We start from the raw sequence: 19,213 nt of genomic DNA on the forward strand, positions 1-19,213 counted from the left end.
CCACCTAAATTTGTGTACTCTTAACGAATACCAGTTCAAAGACTCCTTCAACTAAAATGGTGCACAAATTCTATTGCCAGGAGTTAAATTCCACTACAAGATCATTATGCAATGCTCAAGGAGCACAAAATTAGGTGTGTTAAAAAATATGCTCAATGAGACAAGTAATCAAGACCATCTATGCCTGTTTATTTTTAGGGGACAAGATGAATTAAGTCATAGAGCAAGAAGTATGGGGAATCAAAAGGAATAAAAGATGTGTTATCATACAACACTTGAAAATTATATTTGTGCAGTAAATATTGCCACGATCATATCTTGCTGCAAACTGAATGGTGATTTCCATTTGCAATGAAAATAACTGCAAAAATTAAACTACCATAACAATTTCAAGAGACTATCATGATGTATTTTCCAAGACAATGGTCAAAGTATGAATGAAACTGAACTCAAATTACTTCTAAATAGCAAGTTAGAGATTCGCACTGCACACGCAAGCACTTCCGCAGCTGCAGTAACAATGTTTGAGGAAACGTTAGAGAATCGACTCTTCAACCAGAACAAGTAAAATTATGGCCATGTCCTATGGTCGTGGCCTTTTGTTACTGCAGGATGGGCATTTGTACTGTTTGATGTGTTCGGCCCTTGCTGGAGTGATCTTTACACATTTTCCATGGAACCATTTTTCACAGATATCACAGCCAATCCAAAACTCATCATGGGAATAGTGTTCACCACAAGCTCCACAAAGTGTATCACCATGCTCCTCATCATCCTCTTCATCCAATGTATCATCTTCATCTTTGGGTACAACTGACTTTGACATGTTTGCCCGAGGCTCAGGTGGTTGCTGCTGAATTAGAGAAGACAATTTAATCACCTTTCGACCAATGGATAATCACCCAACTCTAGTGTGTATTACTAACAATTGTACAGCAAAATATTAGTTGTTGTGCAAACATTGGCTATGAATGTTGTAAACCATACCATATCATAGAAAACTACACCAAAAGACTCCATGAACTCACCACTTTCCCAGTAGACTTGCTTTTGCTGCTGCCATTTATGGTTCCTGTAGATTTTTCCTTTGCTTGCTTCTTAGCAGCTCCACTGACAACCTCAAATATTGTTGGAAGTTCATTGATCAAATTGAAAAGTCGCTTCCTGCAACCACACTCTTAATATCATTATATAAATAAATTAAAAGTCAAATTAAAAAATTAAAATGAAGGAGAGGAAGGGAAGAAAGCAGGACACAAGATTACACTGGACTCAAAAAAAAACAACCACCTAATTTGCACTTAGTAATAATTGTTTTCTATCATATTCATTGTCCTAAACTGACAAGTATATTGACACCAGAGTAGCATAATAATTCAATTAACAGTATTCATGTAACCACAAATATTGTGAATGAGAGAAGGATCCATTTTCAAGAATGTGACTCTCTTAAGCAATGTGACTCTCTATTGTTGCTACAGAACATTGCCATACAAAAGTTTGGTCTTGAATATTACCCATAAAGGCTTTGATTTTGACTTGATACTAGTAAGATCATACAATCATCACTAGCATAAACTGTGAGGATATGAATATGATATATGTCAGATAGGCATTTGGAAACCCAAACTATGCATCAAAGACATAAAGGTCAAGATGGTGGTGCAATTAGATTCCCTAGGTTTAGTTTAGCAAGATTATGCTCGCATTGAGAAACAAAATGTCGAGATAGCTATAAGAAGACACTTGCAGAAAATAGTCAAGGATGATACCTTGAAGATCCTAAGTGTCAAGTAGGACAAGCAAGGTTCTCAAGATGAACAAGGTATAGCCACAAGAAAAAATTAAAAGAAAATATGCCCCATGACCCCAATCTTTTAGTTCATGAAATCCTCAAGAGACTATTAGGGAGGGTGTTGAAGTTGATAAAAGATCAACCCCACAGCTCCCAAGAATCACCTGCATGCAAACACCTGTCACAAAAAAAGAGAAGAAAAAGCTACGAAGGATGGAATTGACAGATCCACAAATGAGACATTCTTGATGAGCAAAAAGAGAAATTGCTATTATCAAAAGTGAACCATTTGTGGATCTGGAAATTCCATCCTCCATAGCGTTTGCTTCTCTATTTCTGTGATAAGTGTTTGGATGCAGGTGATTCTTGGGAGCTGTGGAGTTGCTCTTTCATCAACTTCAACATGGTATCAGAGCTCCAGATCTTCATGCCCCTATTCTATTCTTGAGAAATTTGGCATCGATATTCAAATATGAGCTTTCAACGATTTTTAATTGGATCTGGAGGGTCACCGATCTTTTAGGGACTTCGAGAAAAAACGAACATCGCCATTGAGCTCAGAGCACTCAAAAACCTCCATTTCCATATAAAATACATCCAATTTGGACATTGAAATCTAAGGCAAAAAAATTTTGCACCCAAGTTGTTTTCACCTAGGCACGAAAATCGAGGCAAGGGCGATAATATTTCTTTCCAAAAAAAAATATAGAAGCGGGTACATTTTTTTTATGTTTTCAAACAAATTTGTTTTAGAATGCAAAAAATGCATGCTCTTTATTATTGAGCATAGGTCTGTCACGAGAAGACCTTGGTCCTCATATCTCTATTTTTGGGCCTTTGCACTATAACTTCGGCCACAATAGCTCCATGGAGACTATTTCAACTCCTTTGGCAGGCCCCTTTGGATACTGCCGCATGCAATTTTGTCAAAGGAAGGACTTTTAGCTTATTTGGACATGTGCAACTCTCCAACTGGACCGTGCCTTGTCTTGCGTACACCCAAATGAAGTATTTTTTATAGATCACAAGCCCTTTTTTGTATGCGGTTTAGCGTTTGCAAGTGTATCCTCCATAGCGTTTGCTTCTCTATTTCTGTGATAAGTGTTTGGATGCAGGTGATTCTTGGGAGCTGTGGAGTTGCTCTTTCATCAACTTCAACATGGTATCAGAGCTCCAGATCTTCATGCCCCTATTCTATTCTTGAGAAATTTGGCATCGATATTCAAATATGAGCTTTCAACGATTTTTAATTGGATCTGGAGGGTCACCGATCTTTTAGGGACTTCGAGAAAAAACGAACATCACCATTGAGCTCAGAGCACTCAAAAACCTCCATTTCCATATAAAATACATCCAATTTGGACATTGAAATCTAAGGCAAAAAAATTTTGCACCCAAGTTGTTTTCACCTAGGCACGAAAATCGAGGCAAGGGCGATAATATTTCTTTCCAAAAAAAAATATAGAAGCGGGTACATTTTTTTTATGTTTTCAAACAAATTTGTTTTAGAATGCAAAAAATGCATGCTCTTTATTATTGAGCATAGGTCTGTCACGAGAAGACCTTGGTCCTCATATCTCTATTTTTGGGCCTTTGCACTATAACTTCGGCCACAATAGCTCCATGGAGACTATTTCAACTCCTTTGGCAGGCCCCTTTGGATACTGCCGCATGCAATTTTGTCAAAGGAAGGACTTTTAGCTTATTTGGACATGTGCAACTCTCCAACTGGACCGTGCCTTGTCTTGTGTACACCCAAATGAAGTATTTTTTATAGATCACAAGCCCTTTTTTGTATGCGGTTTAGCGTTTGCAAGTGTTGCCGAGCCCACTTCCCATGATTGATGGGAGCCTTTGAAGTTCTATCTTTACCCTGTAGTTCCCTTTTCTACGATGCCACATGGCTTTACCTTTGCTTCACTGCGAATTGATGGGCCTTTCAACCACGGTTTCCGAATTGCAGTATTTGGCAATTGGTGGTTTCTACATACGGGACCTTCTGTTCTACACAAATCGGGATGAGAGAGAGTGCAAGAATGTAAGAAACATAAGATGATGGATTACAGAATGTGATCCAAAACATTGAAGCACAAAGGTCCTCCTTCACCGTGGCTTATTGCAGGTACAAGAGACATCTTGCATGACTCCACCAATCTTCAACACCATCTCCAACATGGGCTCGCTGTATAGTGCCAGTTGGAGCGCCTTTAATTAGGCTTGTGCACATTCTCTTTGGCCATTTTGACCGCTGGTTTTTCACACATTGTTTTTGCCCCTTTATAGATGGTTATGCAGATTTCTTATCGGCAGTTCGGCTCCGTAAATTGTGGTGAGCAAATCTGCCTTGCGTATGACCTTGCAAGTGATTTCTTCTCCATTCTGCGTGTTCACACAGTGTAGACCCTTTCACATGCTCACATGCCTTCTCTATGGGATCTTTGTGTGCTTCTTTGACTTAGCTCCACCATCGGCTTGATTTTGATGTGGACTTGCATCTGAATTTTTAAGCTTAAAGTAGAGGTCCAACATGGCAGGTCCTGAGGTGCTGGACTATACCACCTACAATGCACCTCGGTTATAGAGCCTGTACATTTGTTTTATGGAAAAAGGCTCTTTCTTCATGCACACGCCTCGAACTTGCAGTTTGCCGCACATTTTGCGGTTGTTTTAACAAAGTGACTTCTAAGGCGGTTTTCTTAGGGATGGATAATGGTTTTTCCTTCAACCACGATGGTTTTGACCCCTACCAAATGTCTTGTGTCTTGATACATGCATGAAGCTTCCTCCTATATCAGGCTGCGTTGATTGGATGCTAACCATGCCACAGCAATAAAGACTCACACATGCAACTTACTTGCAAACCATTGTTCCAAGTTCCAACCATTTTAATTAGTCCAGTCCCTGCCAATCCTAAATTAGTTATTACTTGGATTAGTGTCAGTATTACTTACCAATTGACCACAAAGGGTCCAATGGTAACAATACAAAAGCAATTGACAACAACAGGTCTTGCACTTCTAACTCTCATACAGAGATGCCAAGCAAAAGTTGGTAATACAAATTCAGCTCGGGCTTACATACATCATTCCCAAATAAGAGATGCTTCATGACTCTTCAAATTCTGACAAGAAATCATTTAGTATCATACAAATAAATTCTCCTGCATTATATGTACAGATATACACGCCCTTTAGCAAAACACAGAAATAAAAGATATCAGAATAGAATGATTGAAGTTTTTCCCTCATAACATATTTTGGTCCAATAAAAGAAAAATGTTCCCTGTTCCCTGACACCACTCCTCTTTACCATATTATTTTTGCACATTAAGAATATAGATGGAGATAACTTCTTTTTTACTACAAAAACTTCATTCTCTGCCCAGGATAAATCAAACCACTGCAGCAAAATGCTGCATACAGTATGAGTCTGGTAATTTATTTTCGAGCAATCTGAAGATTTCTTCCAGGGGATCTAACAAGGCTCAATAATGTAAGCGAGCAGAGAATTGAACTGGATCTCGATAAAGCCAATCATGAAGAGTGCGTAGGATTCAGTGTGGCATTCTACGGCATCTTGTCCAATCTGCCCATACTACTTAGAAGCTAAGTCACAAGGTTCGAGTTTGAGTTCGAATTCGACAGCTATGAAGTTCGGATGAAGTTCGACAAGGTTAAAAAATCGAAAAAAAATTCGACATCAAATTCGCCTTATATAGTTTTCAAAAATTTATATAGATATGTTATTATTGTTAAATGTTTATATAAAATAAAATATTGAAAATTATAAAATAAAACTAATAATAAAATACTTTAATAAAAATATTATTAATAATAAATAAACATACAAAACATTAATAATTAATATATTACTAATAATAAATAAATAAAATATAAATGTTTTCCTAAAACCAATGCATAAAACGTTTTACTTTCATAAAAATTACTAAAAATAGCATATAATATAAAGATAACATAAGAAACGTTGAATAAGATTTAATAAAAACTAGTAAACTATAAACCTAAAAGAGTAAAATGAAAACTTTATAAATATATTATATCCATGACCGTCAACGACTGGGTAAGTCTGAAAATTGTGGAGATTTTGTGGGAGATCGCGGGTCAGAGATGAAAAAATAACCAAAGTCGAACAGAAATTTCAGAGGCAAAAGATGAATGGCAGTTTCAGACATCAAATATTAATGGTTGCCGCTGGGCTACGCTGAACAGAAACTGCCAAAGATGAACGGCCATTTCAGACAACAGCAACCGCCAAAGATTTTTTCCACTGATTGTTTCAACTCTCAGAAATGCTTCGACCACCAGACGCATACCAGATACGCAAAACGACAAGGAAAAATTGCCGAATTTCCTGACGAATTTAACGATTTTTTGTCTTTTTTGGGGGGTTCGCCGAATTCCGAACCTGAAGCTGAAAATATGGTGAACTCTGTGACACAGCTTAGAAGTAAATATGTGTGCAATATCTTGTTTTGATTGAAAAAAAGTTTTCAAAATTCCATGGACATTAAGAGGTGGATTGCCATAAACACAGATAATAAAACAAGAGTCAGGATTACCACAAAGCATGCGAACCGACTAGGTGGTATTGCAGCAATACATTTGGACAAACTGTCAAGATCAATGATATAAAAATTTGCAGTGGATATAGCAGCCCCATATACAGCAGCAGCTGAATGGAAGCATTTGTTCACCACCCACATAAACATAGATATTCAATATAGCAGCTCACATAGGAAAGAGACAAACGTGGACGAATGTTGGGTTGCAAATAAGGTGGGCCTTACTAGGTCTTGCTTGCCAAGTAACTATAGCACTCATGCATGTTATCTATCACTGTAGCAAAATTAATTTCCTGCACCAATACTGCTACTGGACTCCCAGCAACCTAGTTAAAATGAAAATCAACCTCAATTAGCTTTATTACAAAAGGTCCAAACTTTAGAAGCACAATCCAAATTTCCATGAGTTATGGACCATAGATGAAATAAGCAAAAAATAAAAGATTGCAACCGTACTCTCTGTTCATGACAAAGCCACTCCTGTCCTTAACAAATCACATATAAATCTCTTTTGCAGACTTCATCAGGAACCCTAGATAAACTCAGATAAGTCTGTTCCATGTTCTTATCCAGATAAAGGTCCAACAGCAAATAGAACATTAAGCTCAAGAGTGTCCTACAAAAACTCGAGCTAAATGCCCCATCCTAGACCACACCCTGGGTGAATATAAGGTAATCCAAATTGGTTCTGCAAAAAATAAATTTCAAAAGAAGAAAAGTAATGAAGATAGTTATACTCAAAACCATAAAATCACTCATTTTGTCATTTTACATTTTATGAGAATCAAGGGAGGAGACAAGAAGAGAATAACTGGGAGAGAAAATGGTAGCATCCAAGCTACTTATAAATCTCATAGCTGGCTATTATTTTCTTACAGATATTGATTGTTCAAGGAAGCACAAGAACAAAAAATTTCATTTTCATGGTTTGAGACTAATCATGAGGATGTTGGGCCCTTAAATGTTGTACAAGTTGTCATCAATTCAGCACATGTTTATAGACTAGCTAGCATGATGGTAGACAATGCTTACAAACACATGTTTTGGAACCACATGTCATGTTCATGCATTAGAAGGCAATGCAAAGATAGATTGGGTGAAGGCAATGGTGGTAGAAGTCAGAGAGATAAACACGTTCATTTGCAACCATTAAACCTTGCCTCTGTAAGAATATCTCGAAAAAAGAATTCATCAAAACTTGTTGAGATTAGATATTCCAATTGCTTCATCTTGTTAAAGAGTGTTGGTGTAATTTTTTACCTCGACTAATTCACACCTAGGTCCTAAATACACTTTACACTTAGGAATTACATACAAATAATTGGAGCATTTCCATTTTATGTGGACTAATCAGATTATCACTTTATCACTCTCCACCTTTGTTGCACATGTTGCACAAACTTTTTTACACATTGGAAAATGATTCCACTTTGAGTGGGTGATAAGTTCTTTTGATTATCATGTAATGAGACAACGCTTGTCATTGTCTAATCCACTTCTTTGTACTCACCTCGGCTATCTAACCAAGGGCTCTCCTATATACTATCATCCATTGTACTAATTATTCAATTGCATTTTCGGTGAGAATACACTTTATTCTTGACATTCATTTTCTCTTGTTATCATGCTTTCCATTGCTTCTAGAACTTGGTTGGCTACCTTCATAACCAAATGTTACTTGGTATCAAAGCTCATAGAGTGCCATTGGCTTTCTATTGCAAGGCCGAATTGGAGCTTGTTGGTGTGAATCAGATGTTAGGATCACATTAAGGAGTTCAAAAACCCTATGATTGAATTTTGACTTTTGTTGTTGGCTATTCATAGTGCTCTATGACTTCGAAATTGAGAGACATATGAGTATCATATCATTCTAACCACAGAACAGTGATTCCATAGGTGTCACACAAATTGATGGGGAGACACAAAAGCAATTGGTTAGATATCATTGGTTGCAGTGGTCCCTCGTATTAGTATCAATTCAGACACACTCCAATTCGATGCAGTGTTAGCAAATCAAGATTAGGTTGAGCACCAGATTTTTCTGGGTATTTGCCATTTTGTAGTTGTGATTATTATATGATATACATGCACATGGCGTCCCTCATATTTCTAGTCTCCCTATATTATTTTTATTTTCCCTTTGTTGATTGGTATCCCTTTAAAAAGGCATGCATCCCCTACTATCCCAGGATCACCTCGCCACCCCCTGTCATGCTTTTGAAAAGTCTTCCAATCCCATACCATCCAATAAACATGTCTCACAGTCCCCTCTCATCCCAGAAATGTCATGGGATGCAACCCAATAACTATGGTGCTATCCTTTATATTTAAATGACTTTTGTTGCATTGCTCCATGGGATAAAACTTGACAATTGTGATGTTTATGCCATCCTTTTGTGTCAACTTGGATGGTATTTTCTTCCAATATTATAGGTCTTGACTTATCTCAACTAAGTAGTTTGAAAAGTTTAAAAAAATACTGTACGTGTTCCCATATCCAGGGAAGCTAAAAGTGAATATTACAGATCCAAACTGCTATATATTTTGTTTGGACATCAATATTCATGCATATATAGTATATACACTGCAATTCATTTTTTTGTAAAATAAGACTATCAAACTTATCCTTCTCTCTCTGAAGACTTTTTAACATTATTATATCTATTGAAGTTCGGAAACAAATAGGTCTTGAATATCTTCAGGAAGAATTCACACAGTATTAAATTCAATTACTATACAGGTTTTGTCCTTGTACAAAACTAGCAAATTGGAAAAACAGCCAACAAAGGTATTCTTCAGCAATCTAAAATCGCAACTGCCTAATAAAATTTTCAACACTAGAGTTCATGAGATTTACCTGTCAGATCTGTCAAATCCAAATCTTGCACCAAAGTAGAATGAAACTGCAAGAAGCCATGCATCACTATGAACAGCAACCAATGATAGCCAATCCTTTTCTTGCATGCCATCTCTTGCAAAATTTATACCCAAAGCAGGCTCAGGAAGCTCTGGAGGGACCTCTTCAGCGGGAAGATTGACTTCCCATGTCTCATTTGGAAATCCATAAAGGCACAAATTGTCCTTGTCTGAAGAATATAGAATACAAAATAGTTATTCGTATAAAATGCAAGTTCATACAAAACTTTTACCAAACATCTATCTTCATGCGCTTGTGAAATAAATATTTCTTTCTTTGAAAGTATGTAAGAAAGAAAAACAAGAACAATAGTAATTTTTTGGAATCAAAATTATTCACATAGAAGTAATAAATATAAGACATATCAAGACCCCAGCCTTCGATAGCAAGATCAACATATTTTGCAAATACTTAGAGGTTAGATTAAAAGGTTTGCATGCTAAAGCAATCATTACAGCATCTATTAATACTGAATGAGAAGTAATTTCCCTTTCTTTAAAGAGTTTGATCCAAAGTTCACATGCTCATTCAGAATAAGATTTTCTAAAACATAAGTTAGTAGCATCAGTTAAATTTACTTTTTTTGCATGTATACTAAAAATCTATAACACCACGATTCTCTAACTTCGTTGAAAGCTAACAGATTCGACTAATTACCTCCACAATGTCATATTGATATTATTATCTTTAGATTTGATTCTTTATCAAACAAAAACTGGTGTGATTAAATCATACAAATAATAGACTAAGAGCCACCAGGACCTAGATCCCTCTCAGAAATCCTGGGGATGGACATAGTGGGATATGCCATCAGATCTTTAAAGCAATCTACAAATATGATCAAGGCCACAGAAGGGAGAAAAAAATAAAATCATTAATTTCCTTGCTGAAGTTGTGAATTCACCCCTCAATAAGCATTCCAGAGTCGGAGAAACTCTTTTAGAGTGAATGATTCCATAATGCATGTTTAAGCTTGTTTATCTTTCCATTTAACCGTATGGTCATTTTAGTTAATTACCACTGAGTTATATCAACTTAATCTCCTCCAGATTACCAAAGCTTGGAATAGGGATTAAATTTTAATCATCTACCAAGAAAATTATTTGAGAGAGATGTGTTCCTTCAAAATGGACATTTATAAGGTTTTTACGCATCCACAGTTCATCACAAATTAATTATTCTGGAGATGTGATGGACACCATCTATATCAATGTTTAAATCTCATTCTGTAATTCATAATCAGGATGAAGATGTAACTATTGTTGTCGGTTTTTGCTGAAATGATAGGTAGGAATTCATATGCTTGAAGAATTCTTGATAGTAGATACAGTACTTCATGGTACCTGAAGAAAGATCTGGGAAACCTCGAAGCTCACTTGCATAATATCCCTTGATGCCCCAACGGATTGTCGCATCCAAGTTGACATACAGCTGTTTTACAGGCATTATTGTAAATAGTGGCCAGTTATCTTTTATTTTTCTAACACAATTTTGTTCATGTTGCACAGAGATGCCATGTCAGTGTGTTCCCACACTGACATGGCATCTCTGTGCAACATGAACAAACTGTGTCCCCATTGCAATAACCATTTCTAAGATGAAGCGGTGGCAGGGAACATTCCCTATAACCATGACTATGGGGGTGGTTACTCAAAACAGGCTACTTCAAGGCACACCATTGAACAAATGAATATTTTATTGCTTCTACTCAATTAAGTGGTCTTTGAACACTAAATGTTGAATTTCAGGAATTATACAAATGTCCAAATTTGTCATGTACTGCTGAACTTGTAAATACCCCTCCCCATCTGCAGACCCACATATATATGTATGCATTCCATAAGGTATCCAACTTGATATAAAATTATCATATGGCTGTCATAAATAGGGGCCAATTAACTTTTAGTTTCCACATATACACACACACAGATATATAATGTGGGATACAATTGCCATACAGGTCCCAAATAATGGCCAACTATCTTTTATATTTTCCAGAAAATTGTCAATATCATATGGGGGCACACATCATTTGCAAATGTTCTGTTATCTCGCATTTGTCCTCTATTTTTTCTTTTTTTCGTTGGTTTCTTATAATTACATGGATTCTTACTGTCATCAAAGGAATAAAAATGGCATAGTCTAACAGAAAAGATGCCTAATTTGTCCATTAAACATGAGTATATGTGACAAGTGGATATGCAGTAGCGAATATAGGATTGCATGGCAATACAAAGTTTTAAACAAGGAGAAATGAGGCACTCTATATTAGTGATAGATGATCACCAAATGGATTTGACTTGGGTAGCCAGGGTTAGAAGTTGCACAACCAAAGCTTTGGTATCTTTATACTGAAAAAAATAGAACCTAAACAAGCTTCCATAAAAGTTACAGTTGGTACCAGGAAGGTACTGCTTTATATGTTTGATCTTATTTGAAATTTGAAATTTATTTTTGGATTTAGCAGATATATTTTCTCCATCATCTCACCTGTTGAGGATGTCAATAGATATGCTAATACAGACCCACCTAATGATGGAGGGATTTATAATCCTTTTGACAACACAACTCAAAAGATGAATACTGGTTATACGAGCAATGTATTAAGCTCATTGTCATGCTGGGGATGAACACTATGACCATCCCACTCATATGGCAGCCTTTGCACTAAATCCAAAACGGTATGAGCCCAAGTCTGGAAGGTCACCTCTTTGTGACAGTAACAAGATGCTATATGGGTTAAGAAGGCCCTTCAAAAGATGCACTCATCTAAGTAGTCTGATATGCTTCATGATCAAGGGGTTACCTTCTCATTTCTTGATATTACAAATTTTCAACACACCAAAAGTGAGGCAAGATATAGCAATAATGGCACAAAAATAATTATTGGTTTAGGTAAAGGTATGGGTCGGATCCACCAAAGTTGGAAGATGCTTGCCACTGGCCTCCTTTCACAGGAGGCTAGTTCCTCTACAGCAAAGAGGAATTGGTCTACATATGGCTTTATCCATTCCATCAAGAAGAATAGGCTTACCTCTATACATCCAATGAAGTCCGTGGCTATTATAGTACTCTACAACTTAAGGATTGTCAGACTTCAAAGTGTCGGCAAAGTTCAGCCTTGTGGTGGGACATTAATCCCAAGAGACCACCCAGGTTGGCATTCCATTGGATGATGCACCCATTGAGGCTAACACTAACAGTGGCAGTGACACTGATCTGATGTAGATTAGGGGCAGCAGCATGCCATCTTTGTTTTAGTTTGAGTTTGAGACTTTTAAGATATATGACATTTGAACATTTTTGTTGAAACTTGCAGCCTTTGCCCATTTTGATATTCATATTAATCATTGCATGCATAATGATAGTGATCCAATGAAATACATTTATGAATGTATAAAAGCAATTTGAATCAACTCTCATCTCAACTCAATTGCTATCCATAATGCATATGATGAATGACTAATCAATATTATCATATGAATATTTGAAATTTCCCTATATATTTTAAGTTCTCCCTATTCTTTAGAAATCTATCCCCTCTGCCATCCCCCTGACCTCAAAAATGACCAAAAAAGTCCATCTCGGAAACCCATACCCCGGTCCCCCCATCCCAAAATATCAGGGTAACATAGCATAACATTGTTCATTCAGAAAGCATTGCTCTTTAGCATAAGGATGGTGACCCATGAATATTATAGAATCCCTAAGGAACTATTCAACTTTCTGGTTAAAATTAAATTTTGTGGTCCGTCAAACTGATATTCCACTAGCTCTAACAATTGGTGAATTGGAACCTACAACATTTTTTATTCACATAAAGCTCACTGTATCATGTCTCCTAATAGCTATTCTCTTTTAGTATCCTAGAACATAATTGAGTTTTACAATTATTCGTAGTCCTAACTCAACATCTGTTATAGATCAGTGTTGAATAAATTTGTTTTTTATTTTATTGATTGTTTTAATTTTTGTCTTATCTTATGGTTGTATATAACATTAAGCAAATTTACCTGAATTCAAGACATTCTTCCTTTATCTGTTTAACTTTTGTTAGCAAGTCAAAATGCAAAGATGTTAGCATATAATAATTTGAAATATTTTGAAATTTGATAACGCCTGGTTGATTTTATACTAATTTTTTTAATCCAGTGGCAGCAAAGGTAGAGTTTCATGGGGCAAATATTAATAAAAACTAATACACAACAAATGCATTTAGAAAATTAAAACTATAAAATAACTCTTGAATGAAAATAGATCTTCGAATAAAAATAAAGTAGTTCATGTTAACAAAATAAAATAGATCTAAGATTCTAAAGTAACAATAAAATGATTATCAAATAAATAAAATTACAAATAATTAAAAAGATGATCAAATAACAAATATAAATAAACTGAGAATAAAATAAATCTTAAAAAGTTCTGAAGTAAAATAAAACAACTCTTACATAAATAATATAACCTGAAACTCACAACCCGTACATGAATTTGGCAAAGGAAAGCATATTGATGTCACCATATGGCTGAAACTTGGTACAAACAGTAGTCCTTCAGATTACAAAATAGCCAAATTACTTTCTAAGATTAGGCAGCATTTCAGATTTCTATGTAATCTGATTAATAGCCAAGATAAATGCAGAAATTAACAAGTGTTTGCTTTAATTTTCCATAGCTAGCTCTACAATTCCCAAATTCTTTGGGGCACCGGCAGAGTCATTTGACAGAAGATTTGTTTTGGTATGATAAAGTTCAAACAGGACTACTCTTGCAGAGTCTGACAACCATAATGTTATCTTCAAAGGTGTGTCTACTGATGGACAGAAGTAAAAACATTACATAAGAAACAGTCCTAAATGAGTTTCACATTAATTGTTAATATATTGCAACACAACTTTCAAATGTAATGATTGTACATTTTTTGGACACTATCAGACTTTAAATCAACAGAAGAAAACTGTTAAAAGTACTTCATTATTTCCTCATACTGATTGGTAACATTTTCCATCAAATCAAAAAATCCAAAGAGAGGAAGATAGTTTCAAAAAAGTCAGACAAGAGAATGAGAAAATAAAAAACTGTTACTGGAAGTGCTGAAAAAACTGCTCATTAACAAGAATGTAATTTGAAAAGGGCACTCCAGAAAGTATCATCAGAAAAAAAAAAACCCAGTAGAATGATGTTCTCAACAAGGAAGCATTTCTTCCTCCTCGAATGGGAATCAGTGTTTCAATCTTCAACCAATATTAGTCTTCTGAACTCACTCTAATTGCAAAGATTCAAAGGGAAAAAAAAGATAATAATAATAATAATTGGATAAGGAAAAGGATATGGATATAAAAGGCTGCTCTCAATACCCTTTAAATTGACTTCTTGTATTCAAAATGCCAAATGCTCCAGGTGATCTTGTAATCAGTTCTAAAAATAAATTGACTTCTTGTATTCAAAATGCCAAATGCTCCAGGTGATCTTGTAATCAGTTTTAAAAAAATCAATTAAGCTAACTTTGACTTCTAGCTATATTCAAAATAACCTCAAATTAATCCATGATAATCTAAGATTTCAAGCTTCAACATATGCCCAGCTCTCTTTTTATAATTAATACACTTATAAATCAAATATTACCATTTACAAACCTACATTTACACCCAACCATACAATATTTCCCCTTGTCTCATTAACGCAGCCCATACATGGCAATGTTGTGATGTAACAATTAGGTGGCAATATTACATACAGGACGTAATCTCTATAGCAGTCTATAGGCATCCAAAATTTGCCACAAATGATGCATTGATCTGGACACTTTATATTCTATAAGCACAGTAGCTTAGCCCACTAATGGGCTCTCTTGGAGTAATCCACTTCAACGGAATGGGGAGGTTTCCTCACTACAACCTCCTGAAGGACGGGTGAAAGTAAATATTGAAGGTGCTTCGAACGGGAACCCAGGTCCCTCAGAAGCTGGATGTGTCACAAGAAACAGTGCAGGGAATACCCTTGCAGCAGAATCCAAACGGTTCAAGGATGGACCAATAATGAAACAGAGACCAAAGCTGCACTACTGGCTGTCGAAATGGCCAAGCATCTGAGGGTGGAACAGATTCATTTGGAAGGGAAATAATTGTAAATGCAAATGCCACAGGGAAATCCCAAGTTTGGACAATAGAAAAGATCATCAACATCATCAGGCAGAAATTGGCCGGTTTGCCAATTTCAAATTTTCCCACATATACCACAAAGGAAATGCGGTTTCTAGCACACTTTCCATATTGGCAACTCAAATGCCACTTCAACAACTTGGTAGATGATCCTTTCTTCCTCACAACTGTGCAAGGTTGATTTAGCTTGGATTTCTGGAAAGAAGATTACAAATGGAGGATCAATACCAATATATCCTACTTTTTTGTGCATGTAGACTTGAATTCAGCAATACTGCAATGGTGCACAAAGTGGTGATGAGGCATGTGCAAGAAGAGTGGAAGCAAAATCTTGAGATTTTTGTGTGTTTATGAGCCAGGGATAGGTTTTCATGCCCACAGAGGAATTTGGCTTCATGTTCCTGGGTACCCTGTTAATCTCCACCCATTTCTATTCAACTATGCTAATCAGAATAGGGATGCAAGGAAAAATTAAGCCAGGGACATGTGGCATGTAATGTGGATTGGGAGCATGTGATTGAATCTGGCCTGGGCAAGGAGAAATTTGACAAGGCTACCCTCACATCAGGCTGTAGATTACTGAAAACCCCCTCAGGCTAACCGTCAAGCAGCCGAGCATCTAAGGACAGGGCCAAGAAGAGATCACAGAGGACATGGTCTAACTGCAAGAAAGGGAGGTGATCGAGGCAGGCGAAATGTCTGCATGCAACAATACAGTGGCAATGAAGGTGACATCAGAAACCCGGCACAGAGGGTGAAACCTACAGACCTCCAATCCTTCTGCATAGTCCAGCCAGTTTGTTTTTCGATTGAAATGACTGAATTTTGTATAGGGTGAGTGCACCTAAATATTTTGTCTGGTTCAAGTCACAATTTTTGATGTGTATGGCTTGTATGGCTGTTGATAGCTGATATGTAATTATGCAGGCAGGTAGCCATAGGAGGGTTTTCATCTTCAGGGGTTGCAGACACTTTGGTTTGGACAGCAATTCAAATCTCAATATATGTTACTCAATGTAAAATCTTCTTATTATAAATAAAATAAACCATTCACCTATCAAACAAAAGTACAGTGGCTCAGTAAGTTTAACCGACTGTCATCTCATGACCTAAATCAGATCATAAAAAGACAATCAGTTCAAATTACTATGTCACAATTCTCGTAGGAAGTAGACTGTAGAATAAAATAAGTCTGTGACTTTAAACAACTCGCAAACACTCCAAACATGATGGGTTTCCGCAAGAATGAGTTAAAAAGTTTATTCATGCGCCTACAGAAATTTCAGTTGGTTCTGAATGATCCAGACACCTTGGAATCAAGCACAGCTGAAAAAGACTACTCTGAAAAAAGCAAAAGAGAAGAGAATTGTCAGTGAAAAAAGAACAAATGAAATACCTGTTAGAGAGATGTCATAGCAGTTTCATATTTATCGTGACAGTTGCATAAAAGACATTGCAATTTCTACCTGTTTTATGTGTTGAAATTTCATTTTTCTCCTATCAGACAAGATAGAAGACTAATTGAAGCAGAAGAGACCATGATCGTATATAACATGACAGAATAAAAACTAGACACCAAAATAACAAAGCTATGACATTTTTGGATAGCCATAGGCATTCAGACTCAAGATTAACTTCTGGCTCAGATATCAGGGAGACGTTTGGCTTAGCTGTCATGACAAGAGGATGTCCCATCAAATTCACCTGCAATTTGTGTCTGCCCCCTCCTGTGTTGAGATATTCCGTACCAAGAACTCGATGGAATACATTTCTCAATTTAGGAAAGATGTCTATAAAATATTTGAAATAAGCAATCCGTTAGAAAAGCATTTACAATGATTTACTTAATTCAAATAACAATTATTTCAAAAAGTAGAAGGCATCTATGGCATTAGATTATCCATTCGTTACTGAAATTCATCTCAATGAAAGAGACTGTATAGATGTAATTTTAATCAATAGTGATGTCTTGAGGTGAATTTCAATTATAGGGTGTTTGATTACCGGACGCTTTCTTCCTTTTTTCAAAATAGCAGTTTATCTTAATTAAAACGTGAAAGGTATTTAAGCCATATTTAAATTTTAGTTCACATGTAAACAATTTTAAGATCCTTTTTTGAATTGGAAAAATGCCTCCCCGCAAGAAGCGCTTGGCATGGATTCCACAGTATCAATTCCAGCAAAGTCACTGAGATGTAGCTAGTACCAACTGTTGAGATGTATCAATATTTGGAAGCCATGTAGCATACTAATCAATTCTCGATTTCACAAAAAATAGCATATTTCTGAGAGCCGAATGAGGAACGAACAATAAAAGCCCCGTTGCTTTACCACTTGAACCAATTACTAGAATTCACTTTAATTATATAATTATCAATCAAAATATAGAAATATTGCAACAATATGTGGCATCGGATTAGCCATTTATCAATGGAAATTTATCTTAAAATTAGAGTCCTTGTTAAGGTAATTTATTGGAAGTGATAATCCTACAATGAGATCAATTACGCTATGACTGCAGTGAATTAGCCATCCGAAAAGAAAATATATTTTAAAAAATAATAATCTATGATGATTAAACCCTAAAAAGAAATTGGGCCATATTTGAGCTAGTTTTGAAATACATAATTCAGAAAACCAACCTGGATCGCACTGCTGATAAAACTCTTCCACATCTGCAACAGAAAACAAACAAAACTAAAAAATAAATGTCTTGTGAATCTGATCCCTAACCCACAAATAAAATTACATCAGATTAATTTAAACAGCCCTAAGAAAAATTCAAAATTTTCAAACTAAGATTTGGGTTACTTACCGGCGGTTAGGGCTTTAATAATTCCAGCTCGCCGGGCCTTAAAATCTCTGAACACTTCTTCCACTGACCTCTGATTGTAACCTCCTTCCATTGTTCTGCCTCGTCTTCCTTAAAATAGTTTTGCCGGATAACTGTCAGCTCTTATCGGCGCCAGGAAAATTATTGCGAAATTTTTAAAGGTATCAACCTTGCAAGTTTAAGTTTGGTTTGTCCGTTCAGACAAAAAATATATATTATCGGTCACAAAAGCTAAGCTGAGGCTCAATGTGAAGCTTTATAAGAGGTGCATATTGGAAGGGTCAATCGGGATTTGAGGGACCTTTCTTTTTTTTATTATAAATAATTATTGACATTCTAAATGAAATAATATTTCGGAGAAAATATTTTTGGGCTATGTCTCGTTGTAGCCATTTTATTGGTAGAATTTGCTCTAAGTGATATATACAATCTTTAAGAAAAAATAATTAAATGTAAAGGTAATTTAAAGTTGTAGATTTTATATAAAGATTTGAAAAAAAATAGTAAAGGTTGATTTGGATATGATTAAGAGATATTAATTTGGTGTATGTTGTTATTTTAAAATTTATAAAATAGCTTTTTACTTAATGATATTATTCAGGGTCTTATTTTCTTTTGTTAAGTTCAATAATATATGTGAGAGAATTGTCAATTCAAATATCATTTAAAGATTTATGAATTTATTTGATTGTCAATCTTAATTATTACGTGGAAGTATATTTATTTGTCAACCTTGATTATTATGTGTCAAGTATGCTTTTTTCAATAGTTGATATAAATAAAAATTGGAGGATGAAAGTATTTTTTTTATAAAAAAAACTTATCATATAGGTGTTATTATTATAAATGAGGTAATAATAAAAAAATAGTGTAGTTGTATGGCCAGTGCAAGTGGCGAGAGAGAAGGCCTGGTAGGAGAGTAGAAGAG

General features: G+C 35.7%; 1 protein-coding gene across 2 annotated transcripts; it reads right to left on the reverse strand.

Annotated features, from left to right (window-relative positions):
* Nucleotides 1–246: 246 nt before the first annotated feature.
* LOC149562594 (PHD finger protein ALFIN-LIKE 3-like) lies at nt 247–18,511 on the reverse strand. Of its 2 annotated transcripts, none has more exons than XM_089826073.1 (5): nt 18,268–18,511; nt 18,095–18,127; nt 9,235–9,463; nt 1,029–1,164; nt 247–850 (listed from the first exon to the last, which is right to left on the reverse strand). In XM_089826073.1, the coding sequence occupies exons 1-5, from the start codon at nt 18,356–18,358 to the stop codon at nt 584–586; spliced, it is 756 nt and encodes a 251-aa protein (XP_089682199.1). In that variant the 5' UTR covers nt 18,359–18,511; the 3' UTR covers nt 247–583. The 2 variants fall into 2 exon arrangements, with proteins under 2 accessions (XP_089682199.1, XP_089682198.1); XM_089826072.1 differs by having other exon boundaries at nt 247–853.
* Nucleotides 18,512–19,213: the final 702 nt, after the last annotated feature.

Source organism: Cupressus sempervirens, chromosome 4 (assembly GCF_028749045.1).
Source record: "Cupressus sempervirens isolate cs-2001-9-10 chromosome 4, ASM2874904v1, whole genome shotgun sequence".
Taxonomy (NCBI): Eukaryota; Viridiplantae; Streptophyta; class Pinopsida; order Cupressales; family Cupressaceae; genus Cupressus; species Cupressus sempervirens.